The 20,583-nt window shown below is 49.2% G+C and overlaps 1 protein-coding gene across 7 annotated transcripts in view; it reads right to left on the minus strand.

Annotated features, from left to right (window-relative positions):
- LOC102368863 (mitogen-activated protein kinase kinase kinase 3-like) overlaps positions 1–20,583 on the minus strand; it is a 92,952-nt gene that overhangs the window by 33,246 nt on the left and 39,123 nt on the right. For 3 of the 7 annotated variants that reach the window (XM_006022952.3, XM_025203364.1, XM_025203363.1), the window contains 3 exons: positions 7,902–7,945; positions 6,673–6,772; positions 1,056–1,169 (listed from right to left, as the gene is read on the minus strand). In XM_006022952.3, the coding sequence (XP_006023014.1) occupies positions 1,056–1,169; positions 6,673–6,772; positions 7,902–7,945 (258 nt within the window). Of the gene's footprint in view, positions 1–1,055; positions 1,170–6,672; positions 6,773–7,901; positions 7,946–19,098; positions 20,118–20,180; positions 20,325–20,583 lie in introns of those variants that run through there. The other 4 variants (XM_025203365.1, XM_025203366.1, XM_025203367.1 and 1 more) reach the window with 4 other exon arrangements.

A 20,583-nucleotide genomic window follows, 5' to 3' on the forward strand; every position in this document is an offset into this window, starting at 1 on the left:
GACCCCACGTGAACCTCCAACCTGCAACCACTTTGCAGCAGTGACTACTGCTACTGCAATGCTCCTGCAATCACCAGGAACCGCTAGAGGCTGCCTGAGTGGAGGCAACCTGGAGCAGCGTGAGGAAGCCCAGGACAACACTTGGGAGAGCCAGCTTCCTGCTCCGGTCTCTGCACAGTGTTAAGAATTTCCCACCGCTGCAGATCACCCTTAACACCCACTAAAGTCAGTGGGAACCAAGGACACTCAGCACCACTTCAGGTTGGGATCTGATGTGGAATAAACTGCCACTGTTGCACTGGCTGCCTCGCTGCCCCTTGATGCACCGCCCAGGGTACAAGCTCACAGCCACTCAGCACATACCTTGGCAAAAGCAGCATGCAGATCTATGGAGCCGCGCAGCTATTCCTTTGCAGGGTACCCAGCATGGGTTAGTCGTGCTTAACATGCTTAATTGCAATGCCACAGAGCTCAGGGCAGGGAAGCAGGGGGTGCAAAGGGGCTACACAGCCTGGGATGCTGCCAACTACTCCACTCTCAGCCTCTTCTTGTAGGGTATAAGTACTCCATGGTCTCTGAACAGATCATGTCCTTTGCCACCCCCCTGCAAAAGCAAGGATGCTGACTATGTAGGTCACCATTACTACAAGGATAGCCCATTACGAGTCATGATGTCCCTTAGCAAGATGCTAGGCTGTGGGGTTTCACACAAGTCCCCTGGAGGACGCACCCCTTGCAGGATTATACACATCCCTGTTGGTCTTGCAGATCTCTAAAAGCACCTGGCACTTTAGCAATCCATTCCCAGATCACAGACAGACAGTGCTGGAATAGACCCAACCGCTGTTACAGCAAACAGGGCTGCTGGCAGCAAGGAGTCCAGATCAGAGGCTTACGGGCAGAAGACGGCCAGCTTGGAGCGGACACCCCCCGGGCAGGTTCCCCCTCTGCTCCGTGCTGTTAGAAGCCTCTTGTTCCCACTCCCCCCACCCCTGCACCTCCAATAACATTGCATCTTGCTCCATGCGCGCGAGGACACAAGGCAAAGGGCTCACGCTCGTTTTCTTTGGCGCCTTCACAAAGATCCGCAAGCTTTTCAGAGAGGGGCTCAGGTCCAAGTGTTCCACCGCTCTGTCCAAGTCTTCCTGGGATTTCAGCGGGATCAGGAGCTGGAAGGATTGAACAAACGCCCAAGGACAGCAATGTCACACACTAGGAAAGCAAAGGGAGCCAAAACCTGCCCTCCAAGCACAGAAGGTCCAGGAATTCTGGGGCAGGGCGAGGCATCTCCACATCTGGATGGAAAACAAAACCCCAGTGCCCCTGTGCTTTCAGGGCCCTGACCTCTTCTTCCAAGATCTCATCTGCAGAAAAAGAGACAGAGCTTGCAACAACAACGCTTGCAAAAGACCCAAGAGAGCGCATGAAGGCTGCTTCGGTGACCAAGTCAGTAGGAAGACTCTCAGAGCTGAGGACAAGCCTTGTGCTCCATCAACAGCTCCACGTACTCAGAGTCAGAAGCCACCTGCCCTTATGGCCGTTGATGGCTTTTGGGGCTGGTTATTTCTCCAAATCCTCATGATGGTGCTGCCGAGGCCCGCACCCAAGTCCGCTGTGCATGTTCGTACCTGCCACAGGGCTTGGGCTGTTTGTGCGGTCTGTGCAATCTGCAGCAGGGAATTTCAGGCAGCAGTGCTAAAACAGCTGCCCTAGCACACCCCCTCTAAAGCAGGCTGCCACAGCTGATATAAGCTGTAATATGCACCTCTGCTGTGTACCCTGGTCTAGCACAAACCCAGGCAACAGTATCTTAGTCTGTCTGCTCTAAGGCAGCCACCTTCTTCATATGGGCAACAAGGTGCCAAATCAAGGAAAAGGCCACATGTAGAAGTGGATTAGCCCCCAAATGCAGAACAAATTCCCACCTAAAGCCACAGATTCAAATCCCAGCAAGGTTCTGTGTCCTTCAGAGGTAAAGAAACTGAGGTTGCTGTGATCCAGGCAAAGTCCTATCTGGATGACTGTGGAGCTTCCTTTTTAAGGACAGGGCTTTAGCCTAGTGCCTTTGCCCAAAATTCGCTCTTTATTGCAAATTGTTTTCTTCCTTGCAATGCCTAAGGCAGCTGCATTACAAAGGTGCTACATGACAGATTAATACTGTAGTCTGTTGCCAGAGGCAAAGAAAGACCACACTTGTATTTTGCCCCATACACAGCATGATCCCCCTAAGGTTATAAAGCCAGGCATCAACCTTCTCTCTGGCAGCCTAGTGCCAAGTTCAGCCACCAGGCCACAATTTGCATTTGTGCATGTGCTAACCATGTGCTGGTATGCAGCAGTTCAGCCGGCCAGGGGACAACGAGTATCCAGAGCTCCCAGTAATTTCCCCACTGGCTTTAATAGGAGCTGCCCGGCACTTCTGATAGATAAATCCAACAATCCATGCGCTCAGAGTTTGCATTGCTGGACACAGCCAAAACACACTACTGCGTCAGATGAAAACCCGCACAGGAAGACATTATGAACAGCCACCTCTATCTCTCTCCATCACGGGATGCTGCTGCTTGTGAACTGCTGCCAGGGGGTTTGGCTGTCGGCCCATAGGTAAATACATGGCAGACTGTGTGCATCGTGTCCAGGGTTTCAGGGATGAAAGGCACAGGAGTGCAGCCAGGTGAACAAGAGGCTGTAGGCACCGGCCAGCTCAGATGAGACCTCAGCCTGGGAATCTGCTACAGAGCTGTTCCAGCTGCCTTACTATATAAGTGTGCATCTGGGGAGCCTCTAGCATGAGAGCCTCTCATAGTTCATAGTGCCTTTATCTGCACTGTGCAATAAGGCAGTGCTCTTACTCCCATTTTGCAGAAAGAGGACTGAAGCACAGAGAAGTTAAGGGCCAAATGCATACAGGAACTAGGGCAATGCAATGCATAACCCTTAATTAGCAGTGCCTAGTGGAATTCACAGGCCTGAGTTTGGTGCCTGGGCTCCGCTCCCCATGTAGTGTCAGCGGAAAGTTGCACAGCTTAAAATGAGACTGCCCACACGTCAGCAAGCTCAACAAGGAGCCATTAAAGCTATCCTTTAGGAAACACAAGGAGAGGAATGGGATGTCAGCTCCAGCCCACAAAGGCTGTTGGGTACCTAAGTGTAGACTGGATGGAGGCACCTATCTCTATCCATGATCCTCAGGTACAGATCTGCTCCTGGACATAGGCAGCTGAACCTGGTCAGTGCTTTTCCATGGGCAACCCTGCTGCCCAGCATGAGAGACAGAGACAGATTGACCCCACAACCCAGCGGCTTGGGCACTCCGCTAGGATGAGGGGACTCAGGTGGCTTGTCCATGCTCCAAGGAGCACTGCAGAAACGGAAACAGTGCCTGCAGGTGTCCCGGGCTGGTCTCCAGAGACCCTGCCCACCCCAATGCCCCCAGCGGTAGGTGCGGGGTGGACAAGCCGGGATGCCCAGGCAGCAAGGCCAAGTCTGGCAGCAGTGGCACTGGCAGTAGCAGCCAGAGGGAGCCACCACTGCTGGGGCTGCCAGGAAGTGGAGTCTGGCTGCTGCACTGCCCCAACCCCACTGCATAATACCCTGGGGCAGCGGTACCGGGCACATGCACCCTAGCCTGGGATGCCCCTCATGCCTGGGCCAGACAGGGCTGAGGGATCCACTGTGGGCCAGTTAAAATCTCTTGGCAGGCCAGATTTGACCTGTGGACCAGATTTTGCCCACCTCTGCCCCATAGGGTACTATGTCTTGGGTTTTGTGTCAGGGTTGACGGTAGATTTATGAAGAGTTTACATTATGGGTTTGTATAGGATGGTTTGGATGGGGATATTCCTGCCACGGGGCTTGGACTAGATGACCTCTGGAGATCCCTTCCAGCCCAACTTCTGTAGGAGTCAAAGACTCTAGGATACCCTAGCAAGGGGCGCCCGTCCTGGTGGGATCTTGCCTGGAGAAGGACACTTTCCTGATATGCTGCTTAACCCTACTAAGTCAGCAGAGCTCCACATGTACAGCAGACAGAGAAAGCTAACCCAAGTGCTCCCATCACTGAAAATCCTGGTAAGAAATTGGGCCAAATCCTGCCTTCACTTGGATGGAGATAAGTCCTACTCATTGCATGGCAGAAGCAGGCAGCAGAGTGTCTCCTTTACGATGCTTGTTACTGCTTCTTTCTAAAGCCTACAGGCCCGCTCTGTCCTTAGATGTCCTCTGGTTGTGTCCAAGAATGCAATCTGGCTTTGGACTTTTGGGGTATTTCCACAGTCCCCATCCCTGCTCCTCCGCTTACCCAGCTCCTCACAAGTCTTCCAAATGGCACTTGCTCTGCTCGTGCTTTGAACAAAATGTTCTGCAGGTCACTTTGTCTCGCTCCAGTATCACAACATGAATACACTTACAGGCTTGCTCGGCAAAGCCAAGAACGTCGGGCAGAAATTGCCCTCTTCTAGGATGGAATCGGGCCAGTGTTTAGCTTGGCTTTGCCTATTCCTCATGTCTGGCAAGCAGATTTTGCTCCATTTGGCATCCAGGCTGCTGTGTACAGGGAGACTGGGAACTGAGTCCTACTAGACACTTAACTAAATATAGACACCGGCACAACCTTGGAGTTAACTGGCAGGTTGTGCTCAAAGTAACTGGGCTGCATCTTAGCCTCTCCCATGAGTTTCTTCTCTCTATAAACTTAGCAGCTATGACAGCAACCTGAGGTGCCCACATCAGCAAGGGAGGGAGCACTTGCAGAGGATGTACGGGAGCCGGTAGCCAATGCACCAAGACTTACACAAATATAAATGCAAAGGTAAAACTGGCAAGATTCTTCAGATATGTAGTATATGGAATATTTATATATAAGCATGCTCCTGTAACACCTGGGGACTGCACTGAGTACAGTGTTGTGTAAACACATAATGAGACTCACCCCAGCTTATATAGCTGAAACGCACAAAGACAGATCAAAAAAGGGGAGCAGAGGCACAGCGAGGGGAGGTGACTTGCCCAATCTCATGCACCATGTCAGTGGTGGAGCCAGCAACACAGTCCAGAGATTTCAGGGGGAATTCAAAGGGGATAGTCCAGTGGTTCCCAACCAGGATGCCATGGCTGGATACCACACAACATTAGCACAGTTAAGCATGCAAATGTGATTCACAAGATAAACTCAGAGGTTTCAAATAAGAATCCAGTGTTAAAAACAATTCTGAGCTCTTGTGCTCTTTCCAAGTTCTTTGCAACAGAAGAATGGCTGCATTATCTTTATCCAGTCAAAAATTGAGTGAAACTACGAGACTGCATTTTCCAAGGGGTGCCTCACGTCTATCAAGGGGTGCCTTGAGTCTAAAAAGGGATCGTCTCCCCAGAGCTGATGTGCATGTGGGATTGCCAAGGCTCTGTAGTGTGGGAAGGTCCAGCTCAGATGAGAGGGATACCCAAAGTCTCTTGACTGTCTAAAGTCATTAACTGGCAATTTTTACCGGGAGGAAAAACAGGCAAAATGCTGACCCCCATCACTCCAAATTTACACAGATGGAGGTGGAATTACATACACTACATTTACACCAATGTAACTGAGAACAGAATTTGGCACAGAAGACATCATTAGCCTACAGATGACGTGCCATTATCAGGACTTGTAGATGCCTTCCCTCAAGGCTGGCTCCATCTATAAAGACTGCTTTCATGATAAAGCTGTCAGGTAAATTGCTGCTCATACAAGAGCTGCCAATTCTCACAAGGAGAAAACACTGATGGACAGAAAACCCCCCCAACTAAAGCTAAACTCAACCAAACTATCACCATAATTAGCAGCCAACTTCAGATTGGGTTAAGTGCTATACAAATGTATAAGGAGACAATGCCCAGCAGAGGGCAAAGCCCATGATGTAAGAGTTGTATTTGTTGGTGGCAAAAAATCTTTCAATGGAAAGAAGCCTGGGATGAAGTGACTCACTCCTGGAGAATCCCGTGCAGGAGACCATCAGAAAACACTTGAAATTAGAAAATGTACAACATTTCTGACCACGTCCAATGCCACAGCCTAGGAGATTGTTTGACATGGCGTGAGAAGCAGATTAGGAGTAACAGCACAGTCTTTTGATTGGTCTGAATCTCAAGTGACACCCAGCTCCAAGCACTAATACAGTGCAGCTACCTTGGAGCAGTGCTGAGCCTGTACCACCACACACCCAGGACAGGGAGCTTATAAGCATATGCCCAGCCCTATTCCAGGGTGGCTGTGTTGTCTGCATTTCAGGGTGCAGTGTACAAGGAACAAATGTGCCTCGTGCTGAAGAGCAGGATAGTGAGGTTCATCACATAGGAAAGAAAGACAGGGCAATGCAAGCATGTTGTGGAACTGGCAAGCTCCTTCACAGATATCAGAGAGTAGGGCTGGAAGGCACTTCCAGAGGTCACTAGTCCACCCCCCTGCCCGAGACAGGATCACCCCTATCCCATACCAAGCCACTGTCCAGCCTCTTAGCAAAACTACACAGTCAATCCTGACACAGCCCCAGACATAACACCCAAACCTGCCACAGGTAAAGCAAGGGGACCGCAGCAGCCAACGTAGGAAGGGTTTGTGTCTGCATGTTCTCTTGCCAAATAGAAAGGTGAAGGATAACTAGCTGCATGATGTGGGCTGGCTACCCAACCACTTAGTACCTCGTTGTTGGCATAGTGCAGATCCATCATCTGTCCAAAAGCATCCATGACTTTCTGCAGCACTTCTTTGAATCTGACTGGTCTTGGAAACTGGATAATCCTAAGCACACAGAACAGAAATAAGGGTAGAGGTGTCACTTGGATAAACCTGTGCTGTGGAAGTAGATTAGCCTCAGCCTGGTGGAGCAGGGACCTACTCTCCAATGTCATGACATACCCTATTCATCAATAACGATCAATAATTATGGGGCAGATCGTGGCAGGGAGGCTACAAGCAACTTCCCCTCGTCCACACAACAGCTCCAACATGGATGGCGAACTCAGGCCCAGGTCCTTGCGGGTACCGTTCCCCCAGGGGCTGGGGGCTTGTTCCATCCAGAAGGAAGCATGGTCGTCTCTCAGATCATGCCCCAAGGCTCACAGCACAGCCCCTCTGTCCTCAATAGGGTACAAAGATTCCCTTCCAAGGCAGAACTGAGGTCCAACAGCATGTCCTTGAGATCAGGCAGCAGACCCACAGACCACACCTGGGCCAGTTTCCCTTGTGATTTGTCATTTCATGGGTTACAGAATGGCAATGAATAGCAAACTAAAGATGGCTTGATTTGCTAGGGCAACTCTCCTATGCCCTCAGATGCAGGGTCCCATGGGTTTCAGTAGGAGCTGCAGGTGTGCAAGCATACAGGATCCAGCCCTGTGCTGTGTGCATTGTGTTATCCTCTACTGAGTGCATTAGCCATTGTGACCATCCGCCTGAAACCCCTTCTGTCCAAGGCAACCTGCCCAGCCAGGCCCTGAACCCTGCCACGAGCAGAGATCCTTCCCTGTAAATGTCAAGTTGGGAAGGGCGGACGGGCTTCGAATAGCAGCTCTGTTATTATGGGACCCATGCCCAAAATCTACTTATCTTGAATAACTGTCACAGGCTGCTAATCAAAGAACACTCTTCAGTAGGAGATTCAATGCCCAACTATGGTTCAATAGGCTGCAGAAATAAAGGTAAAAGTGGAAAGAAGAATCCAACCACATCCAATCATGGGGCATTTAATGGATTCCAGTTTGGAAATCAATTCCCTGGGCACAAAGGAGATTTGTAGCTACTGGGCAGGCCTTGCGAAGGGGAGCTCTCCTCACAGGGCTTCTGCATGCAGGGCTGGATAGAAAGGTGCAGACAGGTGGCCCCAGGTGCAAAGCAGAGTCGCATTAGTGTCATGAGGGCAGGCACGCACCTTTTCTCCCCGTCATATTCAAACTTGAGCCTGGCATTGCGCTGCTGAAAGAGAGAAGACAGTTAATAACCAAGTTCCTTTACACTGGGCTGGCAGGGTCTGATTCAAAGCCCTGCACAACTATCAAAAAGATGCCCACTAACTTCGGTGAGACCCTGTTGAGGGCCCACTGCCTTCAGATGGACCCAAGGATGGATTATACCATGGGAGCCCCAGGCTGCTTCCTTCCTTGAACACAGGAACACCCCAAATCTGGTAAAAATCATCTTGTCTATCAATAAAAGGAACTGGCTTTTAAGTCTGCATAACTGACAGGTTTGGTATGATACGTTTGCTCAGGCTCTGCTGGGTAACATCTTCCAAAATCACCCAGGAGCCAAAGGCCTATTTTCCAGGTGGGACAAGCATTTAGCAACTTAAGTTGGACTGGACTTGAGGGCTTTGGATCATCTTTCCCATTGTTGATTTCTGAGTAGGAGATCCCAGAACCTGTCCTACGCTCCTGGGGGCATCAACAGGGTGTTAAGCAGCACACAGCGAGAGTTTAGGTAGGGATACCAAGTATTGCATTCAAGACTGCCAAGGACCTGAACTTGTTAAATCTGCTCCAGCCTAAGTTAGGGTGCCAGCTTTCACTAATTATCATCATTCAGTTTTTATTATGTTAGGACCTACAGAATCGAAACAAGGTCAGGAACCTGGTTGCGTTCACACTGTACAGACACGCACAGGACCTGGTCTTCCACCTTAAAAATGCTATCTGAATTACATGGAGATGCCTCAGCTGAGATCCAGAACTCACTTGTACAAAGACCTCAGGCCTCTGCCACACATTACACTTGTGACACGATTACCCAATCACACTTTAAAGCAATTAAGTGCATCATAAAACAATAAACCATAACGTTATCCACAAAAAATGCATAACAACTTGGTCGCTGGTTCCTATTATGCCTATCAAGCACCTCTGAGGTTGGGAGCCCGCAGCTGCCAATAAGGTGCAAGGGGATCTGACGCTCAGTCCCACAATCACACCTCCTGCCATGCACGTGTGTAAGGGAGGAAGAGCACTGCACGGATCATGCATCAGATCCCATCCTGCCTTTACCCGCGGGTCTGGTAGGGGTGTCAGAGACATCCCTTCTTCCTCCTCTCCACATATTGGAAAAATAGACAAAGCAGGTAGAGGCTGCAAGAAAGCTGTTATCATTCCCAAGTGGGGAAGCACGACATACGAAGACTAAGAAATTTGTGGTCTGGGGCAGGACCTAGACCCAAAACCAGGGCAGGGGCAAAAACACAAGGGTGTCCTGCCTCACCCTTACAGCCTGCTGTATGCAGAACTAGTTAGCTGCTTTTAGCTGTAGTCCTGCTCTCTCTCACTTCATCTGTATTAAACCAATGAGGGTTTTTTGTTTTCTTTTAAAGAGAAGCTCCAAATGCACTGCCCACCTTAGCTGGAGCAGCAGGGCTGCACCGCCAAGGCAGAATCAGCCTCACACTCCCTGCATCTGAACGGGACAACTCCTGAATGGGTGGGTGACACCACTTCCTGAGAGTGCTCCTTATCACTAACCCTGCATTTCCAGAGCCTGAAGGCACAGTTTCCATACTCTCACCCTTTTGAAGGCAGGCAGAGCTAAAATGACATTGTCTCTAATGGGGAATATGACCTGCCTGGTCTTTGGGATTATTTTTAAAGGGCCAGATCTCCAAGTACTGCAACATCTACTGAATTCAAGGCATGCCACCCTAAAAGCTATGTGCATCAAGAGCTGAAGAAAGCAAGAACGAGCTTAGGGGGGTTCAGTTAAGAGTAGTAAATCTCCTCACTTGGCCAGAACCCACTATACTTAGTGCATCAGGATAAAAGGGTATTATTTCCAGTTTTGAGCTTGGACCTGAAGTGCCAAAATACCTGGAGAATCTCTCTCTGCCTGATATACACAGTGGGCGCATCTACGCGTGCATCGTTACTGTGCAGTACCTACAGCAACTTACTCCAACCTGGGCATAAATTTGCTACCTGCATGATGCAGGTACCAATTTACACCCGAGTAGTTACTGCACAGTAAGGCACGTGTAGACGTGCAGTAACCCTGTTTAGTCCCAAGTCAGTCCACACACAGAATTACTATGCTGTAATGCCTGCACGTGTAGACGCCGTTGTAAAAGACACTTAATATGCAGTAAATTACTGTAAAGTAAATGCATGTGTAGACATTCCCAGTGTGCCCAGCCAGGACTAGAAGGAGAAAGGTGAAAGATCATGAAAAGGGATGCTCCCAGGAGAATCATTGAGGTACCTGAAGCCAGTTTTTCCAGATCCAAAAGCACTGGAATATGTCTAATCAGCACCCTAATTACAATCAGACCCCAAAATCCTGACCTGGCTTTCAAACATCTGGAAGTTCAAAGGGAGGAGGGTGATTGTTTCTGACCCAACATTTTGGGTTGCAAATATTGTAGAGAGCAGCCCACAACAAAATGTGAGTGCAAAATATGCAGCCCTTGAGCTTGGGGAGATGTTTGCCTGTGAAGAGCGAGGGCAGGCCAGGATCACTCCTAATCTGAACGTCTGCATGCTCTGGAGGCCTGACCTCAAATGTCTAGGTGAAATACCCAGATCCTCTCATTGCTGCTGATAAAACTCAGGATTCGGTACCTGGAATCACAGAAGAGCAGGGCTGGAAGGGACCTGGAGGTCATCTAGTCTGACCCCACACTCAAGGCAGGATCTGCCCCATCTAAGCCAGCCTAGGCAAGTGTCTGTCTAACTGCTCTCAGAAACAATCACAGGTGGAGATTGCACCAACTCTCTGGGCAAAAGTTCTTCCAAACGTCCAACTTAAAATATCTCCAGCTGCGATTTACCTGGCAGTCAGTGGACTCAGTGTACACACGAGAAGGAAACCAGGGCAAGGATCTCTTGAGGTTCATGCCTGCTCGGGAGCAAGACAAACAAAAAAAATGGAGCTTGGCTCAGAAAACCTTGCGTGCTCAAAGGCATCGCTGAACTGGGGTCTCCAACTCAATGCCGTTTTATGCTAATCAAAACAGCTTCTCGGACAAGCACGTTTCAAAACAGCTTGTTGCTGGAAAAATGTCACAACACTAGTAACAACTCCGGAGAGGAAAAAACCTGCTGCATCCTTTTCTTCTGCATCAACAACCCGGCCGATCTTCTTTGGCATATGGCCAACCCAAATACGCCAGCTGCCCCATATAACTGTGCTCCACTTGCAAGGAGAAAAACAAACAAGCGGGATGCATGGCGGCAGGGGGGGGACTTCATTTATCTAGAGAGGTTTTTGGACAGGCCAATATAAAAAGCACCAAAATAAGCTAGGCTTTTAAAATACATGAGCTGGGAGAGGCACAATAAAGAGAGCAGCAATGTGCTCACGATGCAGTTTGGAAATCTTCTCTCATTTTATGCGTTATCAAATCTGCAGCTAATAGCGTTTACATTCATGATAGTCTCAACTTTGCTCAGTACTCTCAACTTCTCCTGTACATCACCACCACTGAGTTTTGGTGGTGTCTCAAAGTCCCAGCCAAGACCAGGGTCCCAACTGGGGCGGAGCGGGTATGGTGGGCAGTGTGTGTGCCCCCCTCCTCCCCATGGTGCACAGTCCCTGCCAGTGGCGGCAGCAGCAGCAGGAGGGAGTGGGCCCTCGGGGTGCTCATGGTCCATGCAGGTGGACCCCCGCGGCGGTGCACGGCTCCAGCCAGCTCGGGAAGCTGCATGTGGCAGCAGGGAGCAAGGCCAGGCTGGCCCAGTTTCATCGTGCAGCTCATGGGGTGGGGGGGGCTTTTCCGAGGGGTGCCTCGAGTCTAAAAAGGTTGAGAACCACTGGGCTAGGGGTTAATGCAATCACCCAAAAAGCAGAAAACCTACGTTTGAGGCCCTACTTAGTCTCACCGGGCTGTAGTAAAAGATCTAGTTGTGAGAGGCCTAAGGTCACACCAGAAATCTGTGGCAGAGGAAGGGCTGTCCCTCTTGTTCTGGATTCGAACCGTGGCCGCTTGACCACCCTCCCTCCAGACCTCACTCCCAGTCTTAGACAAGTCACATCTCTGGCAGGGATTTAAAACACAGCTTTGATGTCATGCGGGCAAGCCCCAAACTTCCTGCTCAACGTCTAGGCTGGGGCTGGTAAGGCTCTGATCTTGGAGGTCACCCCTTGCCCCAACCTTAATGCAAACAGCATCTACATTAAAAAAGGCCCTGGCAGGCACAGCGCTCCCTCGCTTTCTGTCTGAATGTCTCCTCCAAGGCATTTGGACTGCAGTTTCCCCGTGGCCTAGTTACCCAATGGCCTCTAAAATGTCACTCGTTACCTTCCAAGCTTAAAAAGGAAAAAGAAAGAGATATACACGCAAAGCCACTCCGGTGACCGCAAGCCTGTCATGGTCTTTCCAAGTTTTTTTTTTTCCTTCCTACTTTTTAGCTCCTTCCTTAAAAATTCTATTTAAAGGAAGAGCGGTCCGAAACCTCAAGGTTTCAAAGGAAAAAAGGGTTGGCATGAACGTAGCTTCAACCCGCAGCAAGTTCGAAGCAAAAATGGGAACAAAAAAAATCAGCAAAAGCCAAAGAGATCTCAGTCCCCACAACTCATACGGCCGGCTTGGAGGAAAGGAACCGGCTGCTTCTGCCTAGAACTTGTTCTGCCGATGGGGTCACACCCTCCGGATATGGCCAAAACGGGGCTGCGCTGCCCTCTTCCCCAACTCCTCCTTTCCCAGTGGAGCTGGGGGAGAAACAGCAGCGCTCGCTGGTTTAGATTAGACGCGTTGGAAAATGGAAAAAGTGCTTCCAAACGAGGTGAATCATGATCTTGTGCAGAGCTCCCTGAAGAGCACACTGCTGTTTGTAATAAAAAGCACACATACACACACACACACACACCAGCCTGGGATGGAAAGAGCCGAGGGAGACAGGCAAGGGGCATATAGACCCGGCTGGGAGGTGCTGGGAAGCAAGTCACCTTTGGGGCACACATCCGAAAAGCATGCAAAAGGAAAGAAGTGCAGGGTCTAACAGACAGCGGAAGGGCATGGCGGCAGCGTCAGACTGCAGAGGACCCCTCATTGACTTGGCAGGCCAGGTGCTTCGGGTAGATGTGATATCTTTCATTAGACCAGCTGAGTAGTTGGGGAAAAAACAGATCTTTGCAAGCTTTTGAATGCAAATCACCCTTCTTCAGACGTAGGAAGTTTCTGTCCTTACACCAACACGGCTACAACCAAAAACCAAACATTTACTTGGTGTCGTCCTATACTTTGCCCTGTTTTTAGCAACAGAATATTAGTTATAATCTAGGCCACAGCCGAACACGACTAATCCACAGTGTGAGCAGTTATCTGCATGGAGCACTCAGCTGTTAGGCTCTTCAGTAGTTTAACAGATAAAATTTTGCCCACTTCCCCCTTTTCCTTTTTGGAAAAAGCTACCAGGAAATCCTGGTCTCTGTCGGTCCTGCGCGTCCCCTTCCCTCACGATGAAAGAGCATGGGACATGGTAAGCTCAGAGCCTGGAGGTCTCCTGCTGGGAGAAAGGCAGTGGATGGGTGAGCTGAGCTGCTCTATCCTATGGGAATTTTCTTTTTGCGCAGAAGAAACAATGAAGGGCAGCACCAGGCAGTTTTCCCCACCCGCTCCTGCTTGCAGCCTGCTCCTACAGCCTGCAAGATTCACATGCATCCGTGCCCTTCTCAAAAGCACACTCCCTGCCGCGGAAAGGCACCTGTGTAGTATGACGGAGGGAGATCTAGTGGACAGAGCACTGGGCTGGGATCCAGGAGGCCAGTGGATTGCACAGTGCCCCAAGGCAAGTCCCTCCAGCATGCTGGGCATGTTTCCCCAGCTGTTCACTGGAGAAGATGATGCCAGCCCCTCTTGACAATCCTTTGAAGACTACTGGCGAAAAGCCAGAGATTAAAGCTACATCTCGCTGATAGCATGTGTCGGCTCCTGCTTTGATCGCTACGTCTGAATCCATTGCACAGACCCTCGTTCCCCGAACTGCCCGCGTTGTTCCATTTCTCTCTGGTCCCTTTTACCCTTCCTGGTTTCACTTCGTTGTTCCCTCGCCCCTTTCCTTCCTACAGATTGCAGGGCATCCTCTGCTGTTATTCTCAGTGCCCATTTCCTCTTTTCCTCTTGCTTTGTGGGAGGAACGCCAGAACCCCACGTTCACTCAGCCCAGCCCGCAGGGCCCCCTGCCAGCTGCTGCAGAGGATGCAACCTTTGGCAGCAGTGATGGGTGACCATCCCCAGGGAAAGGTCCCTCTCCAACCCCAGTCTGTTAAAGGTTGGAGCCGATATGCAGATGTGTGCTCCATCTCTCTTTACGTTACATTTCCTGTGCCCTGCCTAGTATGTTCTCTTTACTTCAGTTTATCCTACCTCTGCAAGGCAAGTAGTGCCATTTATGGAGAAGAGCACTGGGCCAGGACTCAGGACACACAGGTTCAGCTCCCAGCACTGCTGCCTGTTTGCAGAGAGACCGTGGAGAAATCCAGCCATTTCCCCTTTCCGTGCCTCAGCTTCCCCATTTGTAAAATGGAGGAGAAACAACATCTTTAGGTGAAAAAGGACACCAGCTAGGCACGATTCTTCTTCTTCCTCACCTATTCTAGCAATCCAGTATTGGAAATTCAACATTCAGCCTGGGACCAAGCCCCGTTTTCACACAGCTGGATGAGAAACTCAGCCGCAAGTATTCTGCCTACAGAAAAAATTTAGATTTGCTGCAGGGCATTCAAACAAACCAAAAAAAAAGTTATGAATAATTTCATGATGATGTTTGGCACTGCGCACAAATGTGCGTGCCCACACCAGCACCCATTATTAGCTAGTATTGCACAATCCTAAATGCTAATAAGAGGGCCAGAAATGTAAACAGCAGTTTAAAAGCTCTGAAAAGGAAAAGGAGATGGTACAGGACAGGAGAACACAGAGGAATAACTAGGAAGTACAGAGGCAATAAAACACCCATTCTTGTCATGATTGTGATGGACACAGAGACAGGTGAAAAACAGGAGGTCTGCTCAAAACATTTTTATCCAAATTGTTTTTCGGTGCAAAACTGGGCTGCCAGCTACATGACTTTTCACAAGAAGTCTTTGCTTTTCATGGAGAATGTGACCGTTTCCTCCAAAAAATGAAATAATTTTTTTTTTTTAATCCAAAAAACCTAAATGCCCCAAAACCAAAATCTGTGGCTGTGCTGCTACAGTGCCTCGTGGGGGAAGCCCCCAGAGTTATGGGAGCTGTAACCAGGATGGGAACCAGAGACCACTGGAGGGACACGTGCCTGCTTCATATGTGCCACCTCCCAAATTAACCGTGGTACAGTCAGCTTCACGCAGCGTGGTGCCTGTGCAACAGGCTTTGCCTTTCAGCCGAGCTCATCCGCGTAAGGTAGCATCACACCAAGCCATTAAACTGCACTACTTCTGTGCTACCTCCCAGCACAGAAGCCACCGCCTGCTCCATCTCACTGCACAACTGTCCGGGCCCATTCTGCAACCTTAAGTGGTTTTTTTCCCCCCAGACAAGAATGATGAACCGAGCTAAAATCCCCCTTTTTGAATTGCATCAGGACACCAGGATGGCTTTGTCCGAGTCGAGGCTGTTCCAATGAGTCAGGACATTTGGTAGCTTTAATCAGGGAGCTGCACTGTAGGTGCCTCAGGTTTGCATTCTCCTTGATGGACCAGACTACATTTCCCAGGACATATTGCCTCTCTGCTCCAAGACTAAGACTCCCAGGACTATTGCCTCTCTGCTCCAAATTAAGACTGCAATTTTCTGACCCAGCTCTGCCTAGCAGAACCCGAATCCCCAGTAACTCTCCATCCAGCTGGCTGGTCCCAGCCTCACAGGCTGAGCTCTGGCCTGACTCAAGCCCGACTCGTTTGAATTGCATGAAACAGCAATTCGCTGTGCTCCAGCGTCCTCCGCCTCCCAGAGCCGAGCCCAGCCCACTCTGGGTCTGTAGTTCTCCGGCATGGGTGTGCTAGAAGAACAAGCTGCCGATCATGGAAGCTGAACATCCAACCTCCTGGGATTTCAAGGGGCCACACACTAAGTACGCCTACATCTGGTCTCTTTACTTTTAAAAACCACATGCGAGACACCCAATGTTGGACCAGTCCAAATGGTTTCAGGACCAGGACGCTTTTCCAAGAACTAATGCCGTAATCAGAGAGAACATTTGGATCCCCACGACAACAACAACTTTTAATCCGAGTCACAGCCAATAATTTAAAGTTCATATCAGAGAATGACATAATGCAGCAGCCTGCTTTATAAATTAAGGTGGGGTGCATGTGCACGTGTAAACAAGCATCCTTGCAAGACACTCGCTTTCTGTAACTTCAGCTATTCAGGGCTCACCCAAGAAACCCTGGCATTTTCCTTGGTTCCAGCAAAGTCAATACTTATACCCCTGTATATACAGTATGTACCTCCATAGCCTCCAAAATGACAGCTAGGAATTTTCTGCCTTCGTAAAAGAAATACGTTACTTCAGACAAACCCTCCAAATGTCAGCTATCCTCAAAACATCCCAACACGGCTTGCTGTGCTCTCCACCCATTGGGTTGCATAAAATGTTACCCTCCAAGGCATCCAAAGCTGTGCTGAATCATCTTATTCTACTGCAGCTATAGAGAGCCAACTCTGAGTTTTCCTGGTCAGTTCTGTAAACGTCTTGGATAGTCTTCAACATGAGCTGAACAACTGCAGTCATTCGCTTGGACAGGCTGAACTTAAAAACTGACATACGTGTGCATGCATTTTTGTCCGAGTGCATCTAGAAATGCTAAAGGAAGTAATGGAGAGGACCGGTCTTTTATGCATCCAGAGAGGATCCGTTGGAAAAGCAATGAAAGACACGTGATCATTGTCAACAATGATTTGGTAGCCACTCGGCTAGTGCAAAACGTCAATTAAAATTTCATTCTAAGCCACAATACTAAAGGAAGTGGACTTGTAAGTGGATTTGACCAAGTCAGTGGTTTTTAACTGTTTCAGACTCAAGGTACCTCTTGGAAAATGCCAGTTCTAAGCTGTCACTTGTTTCCTGACTATAGAAAATGATAGAGCAATTCTTTCATTGCGAAGAACTCAAAGAACAGGTCAGAGCATTTTTGACACTGTGGATTCCTTTTTAAAATATTTGGGTTTATCTTGTGACTCCTGTCTAAGGGTTCGCACACCTAACGGTGCTAATACTGTACGGCACCCTTAGAGTCCCATGGAGCCCTGGTTGAGAACTGCTGGCCTTTCCATGCCATGATTCAGGCAATTACAGAAGCTCCGTGCAACCTTAGCCACGTATTCTGTATACAAGACATGCAAGTTCTTCAGTCTACCTTAGATTGTATTTATTTCTTCTATTTATATACCAGTCTTTCCAGCAAGGGCTCAGGGTGGCTTCAAATTAGGAAACAGAATAACTTAAAAACAGGAGACAGACCAAAGACCACACTGAATATCAAGATAGAACAGAGACCCTCTACGCAGCATCTCGGCTTAGCTTTATTTGCTAAATGGCTGCCCAAACAGGAAAGTCTTTCAACACTTCTGAAAGATGTCCAGGCTTGGGCTCTGGCAGCCTCAGGAGGGAGGGAGTTCCAGAGCTGAGGAGCCACTGCCAAGAATGACCTCCAACACATTTTTGCCAAGCAGACTTGACGTACTGACGGTACCTAAAGGAGGCTGCTCTCAGCTGACCTTAGGGATTGCGATGGGATGGCTGGGTCCCTTACAAATGTAGGACTCAGCTCATTTATGGCCATACATGTCAAAACCAGCACCTTGAATTGCACCTGGAAAGCTACTGAGATCCAGTGCAGATGCTGGAGAACTAGAGATGCATACTTCTGGTGACCCACCCGCATCTGAACTTGGGCTGCGGTGGTCTGCATTAGATGGTTTTCAAGGGAAGCCCTACATAGAGGTCATTGCAGTAGACTAACATTGAGGTTACAAAGGCATGGATGATGGTGGTGACAGGACTCCAAAAGAAAGGGTCGAAGACTTCTCACCGACGCAGTGAGTCTCTACACTTCACCCAGCGGCCTCATATACACATTGATCAAGAGGAGCAATAAGATGGAGCCCTAAGGGACCCCACAGGAAACGTCCCGAGGGGAAGACGACTGCCTACCATCACCACCCCCTGGGATCTCCCTGCTAGGAAAAAATGGAACCAATTTAGAGCTGTCCTGCAAATATCCACCAGGTCGTGCGAGCACCTCTATCAACATCGATGAATGTTTCCCCAATCCAAGAGACAACGTTTTTCTTATCGACTGGGGATTCCATACTGCATAGCGCGGCCAAAGTTTTCAGAATTAGAAACTTTAAGCCAGGACACCTGAATCTATTGAAAGGCATCTATCTTCATATAAAAAGTGACCTTCTAAATACAGAAGGCACTGTTAATATGCAACTCCCACATTTCTATTGTAGCTCTACAAATACTTAGAGATAAAATGCACCTGTAACAAATGCTGCAGCTAGCTATCATCCTGAATATAATACATGCAACTGGCTCATCCTTGAAGAACTGCAGCATCTGGAACCTAATAAGCAAGAGTCTCACTGGATCAATATTAAACATACAGATCAGTTTAACTAAGGGAGACCGCGCTCAATTTCTGGCTCGGTATTTGTGTATGACCTTAGCCAAGTCATTTCATTTCTGTGCCTCAGTTTCCCATTTGTAAACTGGGGATAATGTGCCTCTCACTTTGTTTGGCTGGTCTATTTAGACTGATCTCTGAGACAGGGAACATCTCTTAACATGTGTCTGTATGGTAACTGTCACAACGGGGCCACAAACATGGTTAGGATCTCCCCAAACAACCATGGTATATATAAAAACAGAGAAACTCTGTGGCAGGAATGATCTTTTTGACTGCACTGCACCTAACACTGCAAGTCTAATCCAGGAGCAGGGCTCACAGGCACAACTGTAATAGAAACAATAATAAAAGGAGAGCTAATCAATACATGGTTGCCCTGGAAGCCCAGGAGGATTCAGGATTAAGCCTCATATTTAATTCCTTCTGATCAGGAACTGCAAACAGCCCTGCCTGTTACCAGGACAGAATAGCTTATTACATCTGGGTGCTAGAAGACGGACCCCACCTAGCTCCATTTTTCAATCAAGACTTACTGTTTCAAACACAGCCCAACAGTTTTGCAGTGCATCCGGCACTTCGGGCTCCTATACGTGTGCAGGGAGCCGGCTCCAACGCCCTGGAAATCCAGAGTGTTGGAGCAAACTCAATTAATTGAGTCTGCTGGAGCACAGAAATGACCGCACTCCCGCCAACTCCAGCGTCACATGTATCAGCATCCCTGCACTGAAAAAAAAAAAAGCTCATTCATTCATTGAGTTTGAGTTCAAAGTGCCCCGCCACCATTTTTCAACATGGGGGATGCTGATACATGTAATGTTCAGGCACTTCATTAGCATGGCTTCCTAATTAATGCCTCCCACAGCACGTGTAAAAATGCCCCTAGATCACCAACTGCACCAGTGGGTTGACTGGTACCACATCCCCTAACACCACCTCCCTCAGCATCTGTTGTAATTACCTTAACTTCAGGGAGCAAATGCATGCTGCAGGGCTTTACCTGCACTCCTGACCTCCATTGAAAAATCCTACAGTACGTGCTACTGGCACAGCAGGCCACAGACCTCTGCACGTCACAATGAAGTTTCAGCACTTATAGGAAGACGGGCACAGGAAACGTTCAGGGGTGACAGCAGGTGACTGACCACACCTCATATACTGGGTTTAAGCACCGGTCCCTGTAACTTGTCAATTGATAAGGCATTGCTATCAGGGAGGAAGGGGGTCAATGAGGGGAAGAACAGCAAAATAATTCAGCAGCTCCTCAAAGAGACCAGGCCTGGCCAAGTGCCCCCTGGCACGCCAGCAAGAAATAAATGTGCCTCCCCGTATCTTCAGCAAAACCCAAAGGATGCTGCCTTGGTTAGACACCGCTGCACTTTGCCACCTCCTGCCCTAGCCTGGCTCGTTCTGTGCCACAGCTGGACCAATTCACTTCACAGCTATTGCCACATCTGGAAAGGAGGCAATTCTTGACGGACTTTTTCCAACAATCGACATTTCTCTCCTTGGCTCCACCTCTGCCCCTCAAGGCTCTGCCACTGCCTAATTCCTGCTCCTCTATCTCCTTTCTGACTCCAAACTCCTTGCCCACATCGCTCCGCGTGTCTGTCATCACCTCACAGCTGAGGTTCTCCAAGCAGCTTCTGGAGGCATCTATGCATGGCCTCGGGTCCTGACCGAGGGAAATTCTCACACAAGGGGGGTATATTTTAAACAGTCACGCCGTTGTTGTCTGAGGAAGAAAGTGGCTGAGTCAGACCTACGAAGTTAGGAGAGAGGCAGTATTTATGGCTAGTTAGGAATTGAGCCTCTGTCTGCCCAGTGCTGGTCACTGGGCCACTGCCAGATGCTTGCCATGGTGACCCAAGTGGCACAGTCTGGCCTGAAGGAGGGGCAGACAGCGATCAAATTAAGCCATTCATCCTGCATGCATCATACAGCTAAGGAGGGACTGACTGTGGGGCCAACGCAGCCAGCTCAAGATCCAGACACTCAGACCCAGCACTGCTATGGACCTA

This window comes from Alligator sinensis, unplaced genomic scaffold (assembly GCF_000455745.1).
Source record: "Alligator sinensis unplaced genomic scaffold, ASM45574v1 scaffold885_1, whole genome shotgun sequence".
NCBI lineage: Eukaryota > Metazoa > Chordata > Crocodylia > Alligatoridae > Alligator > Alligator sinensis.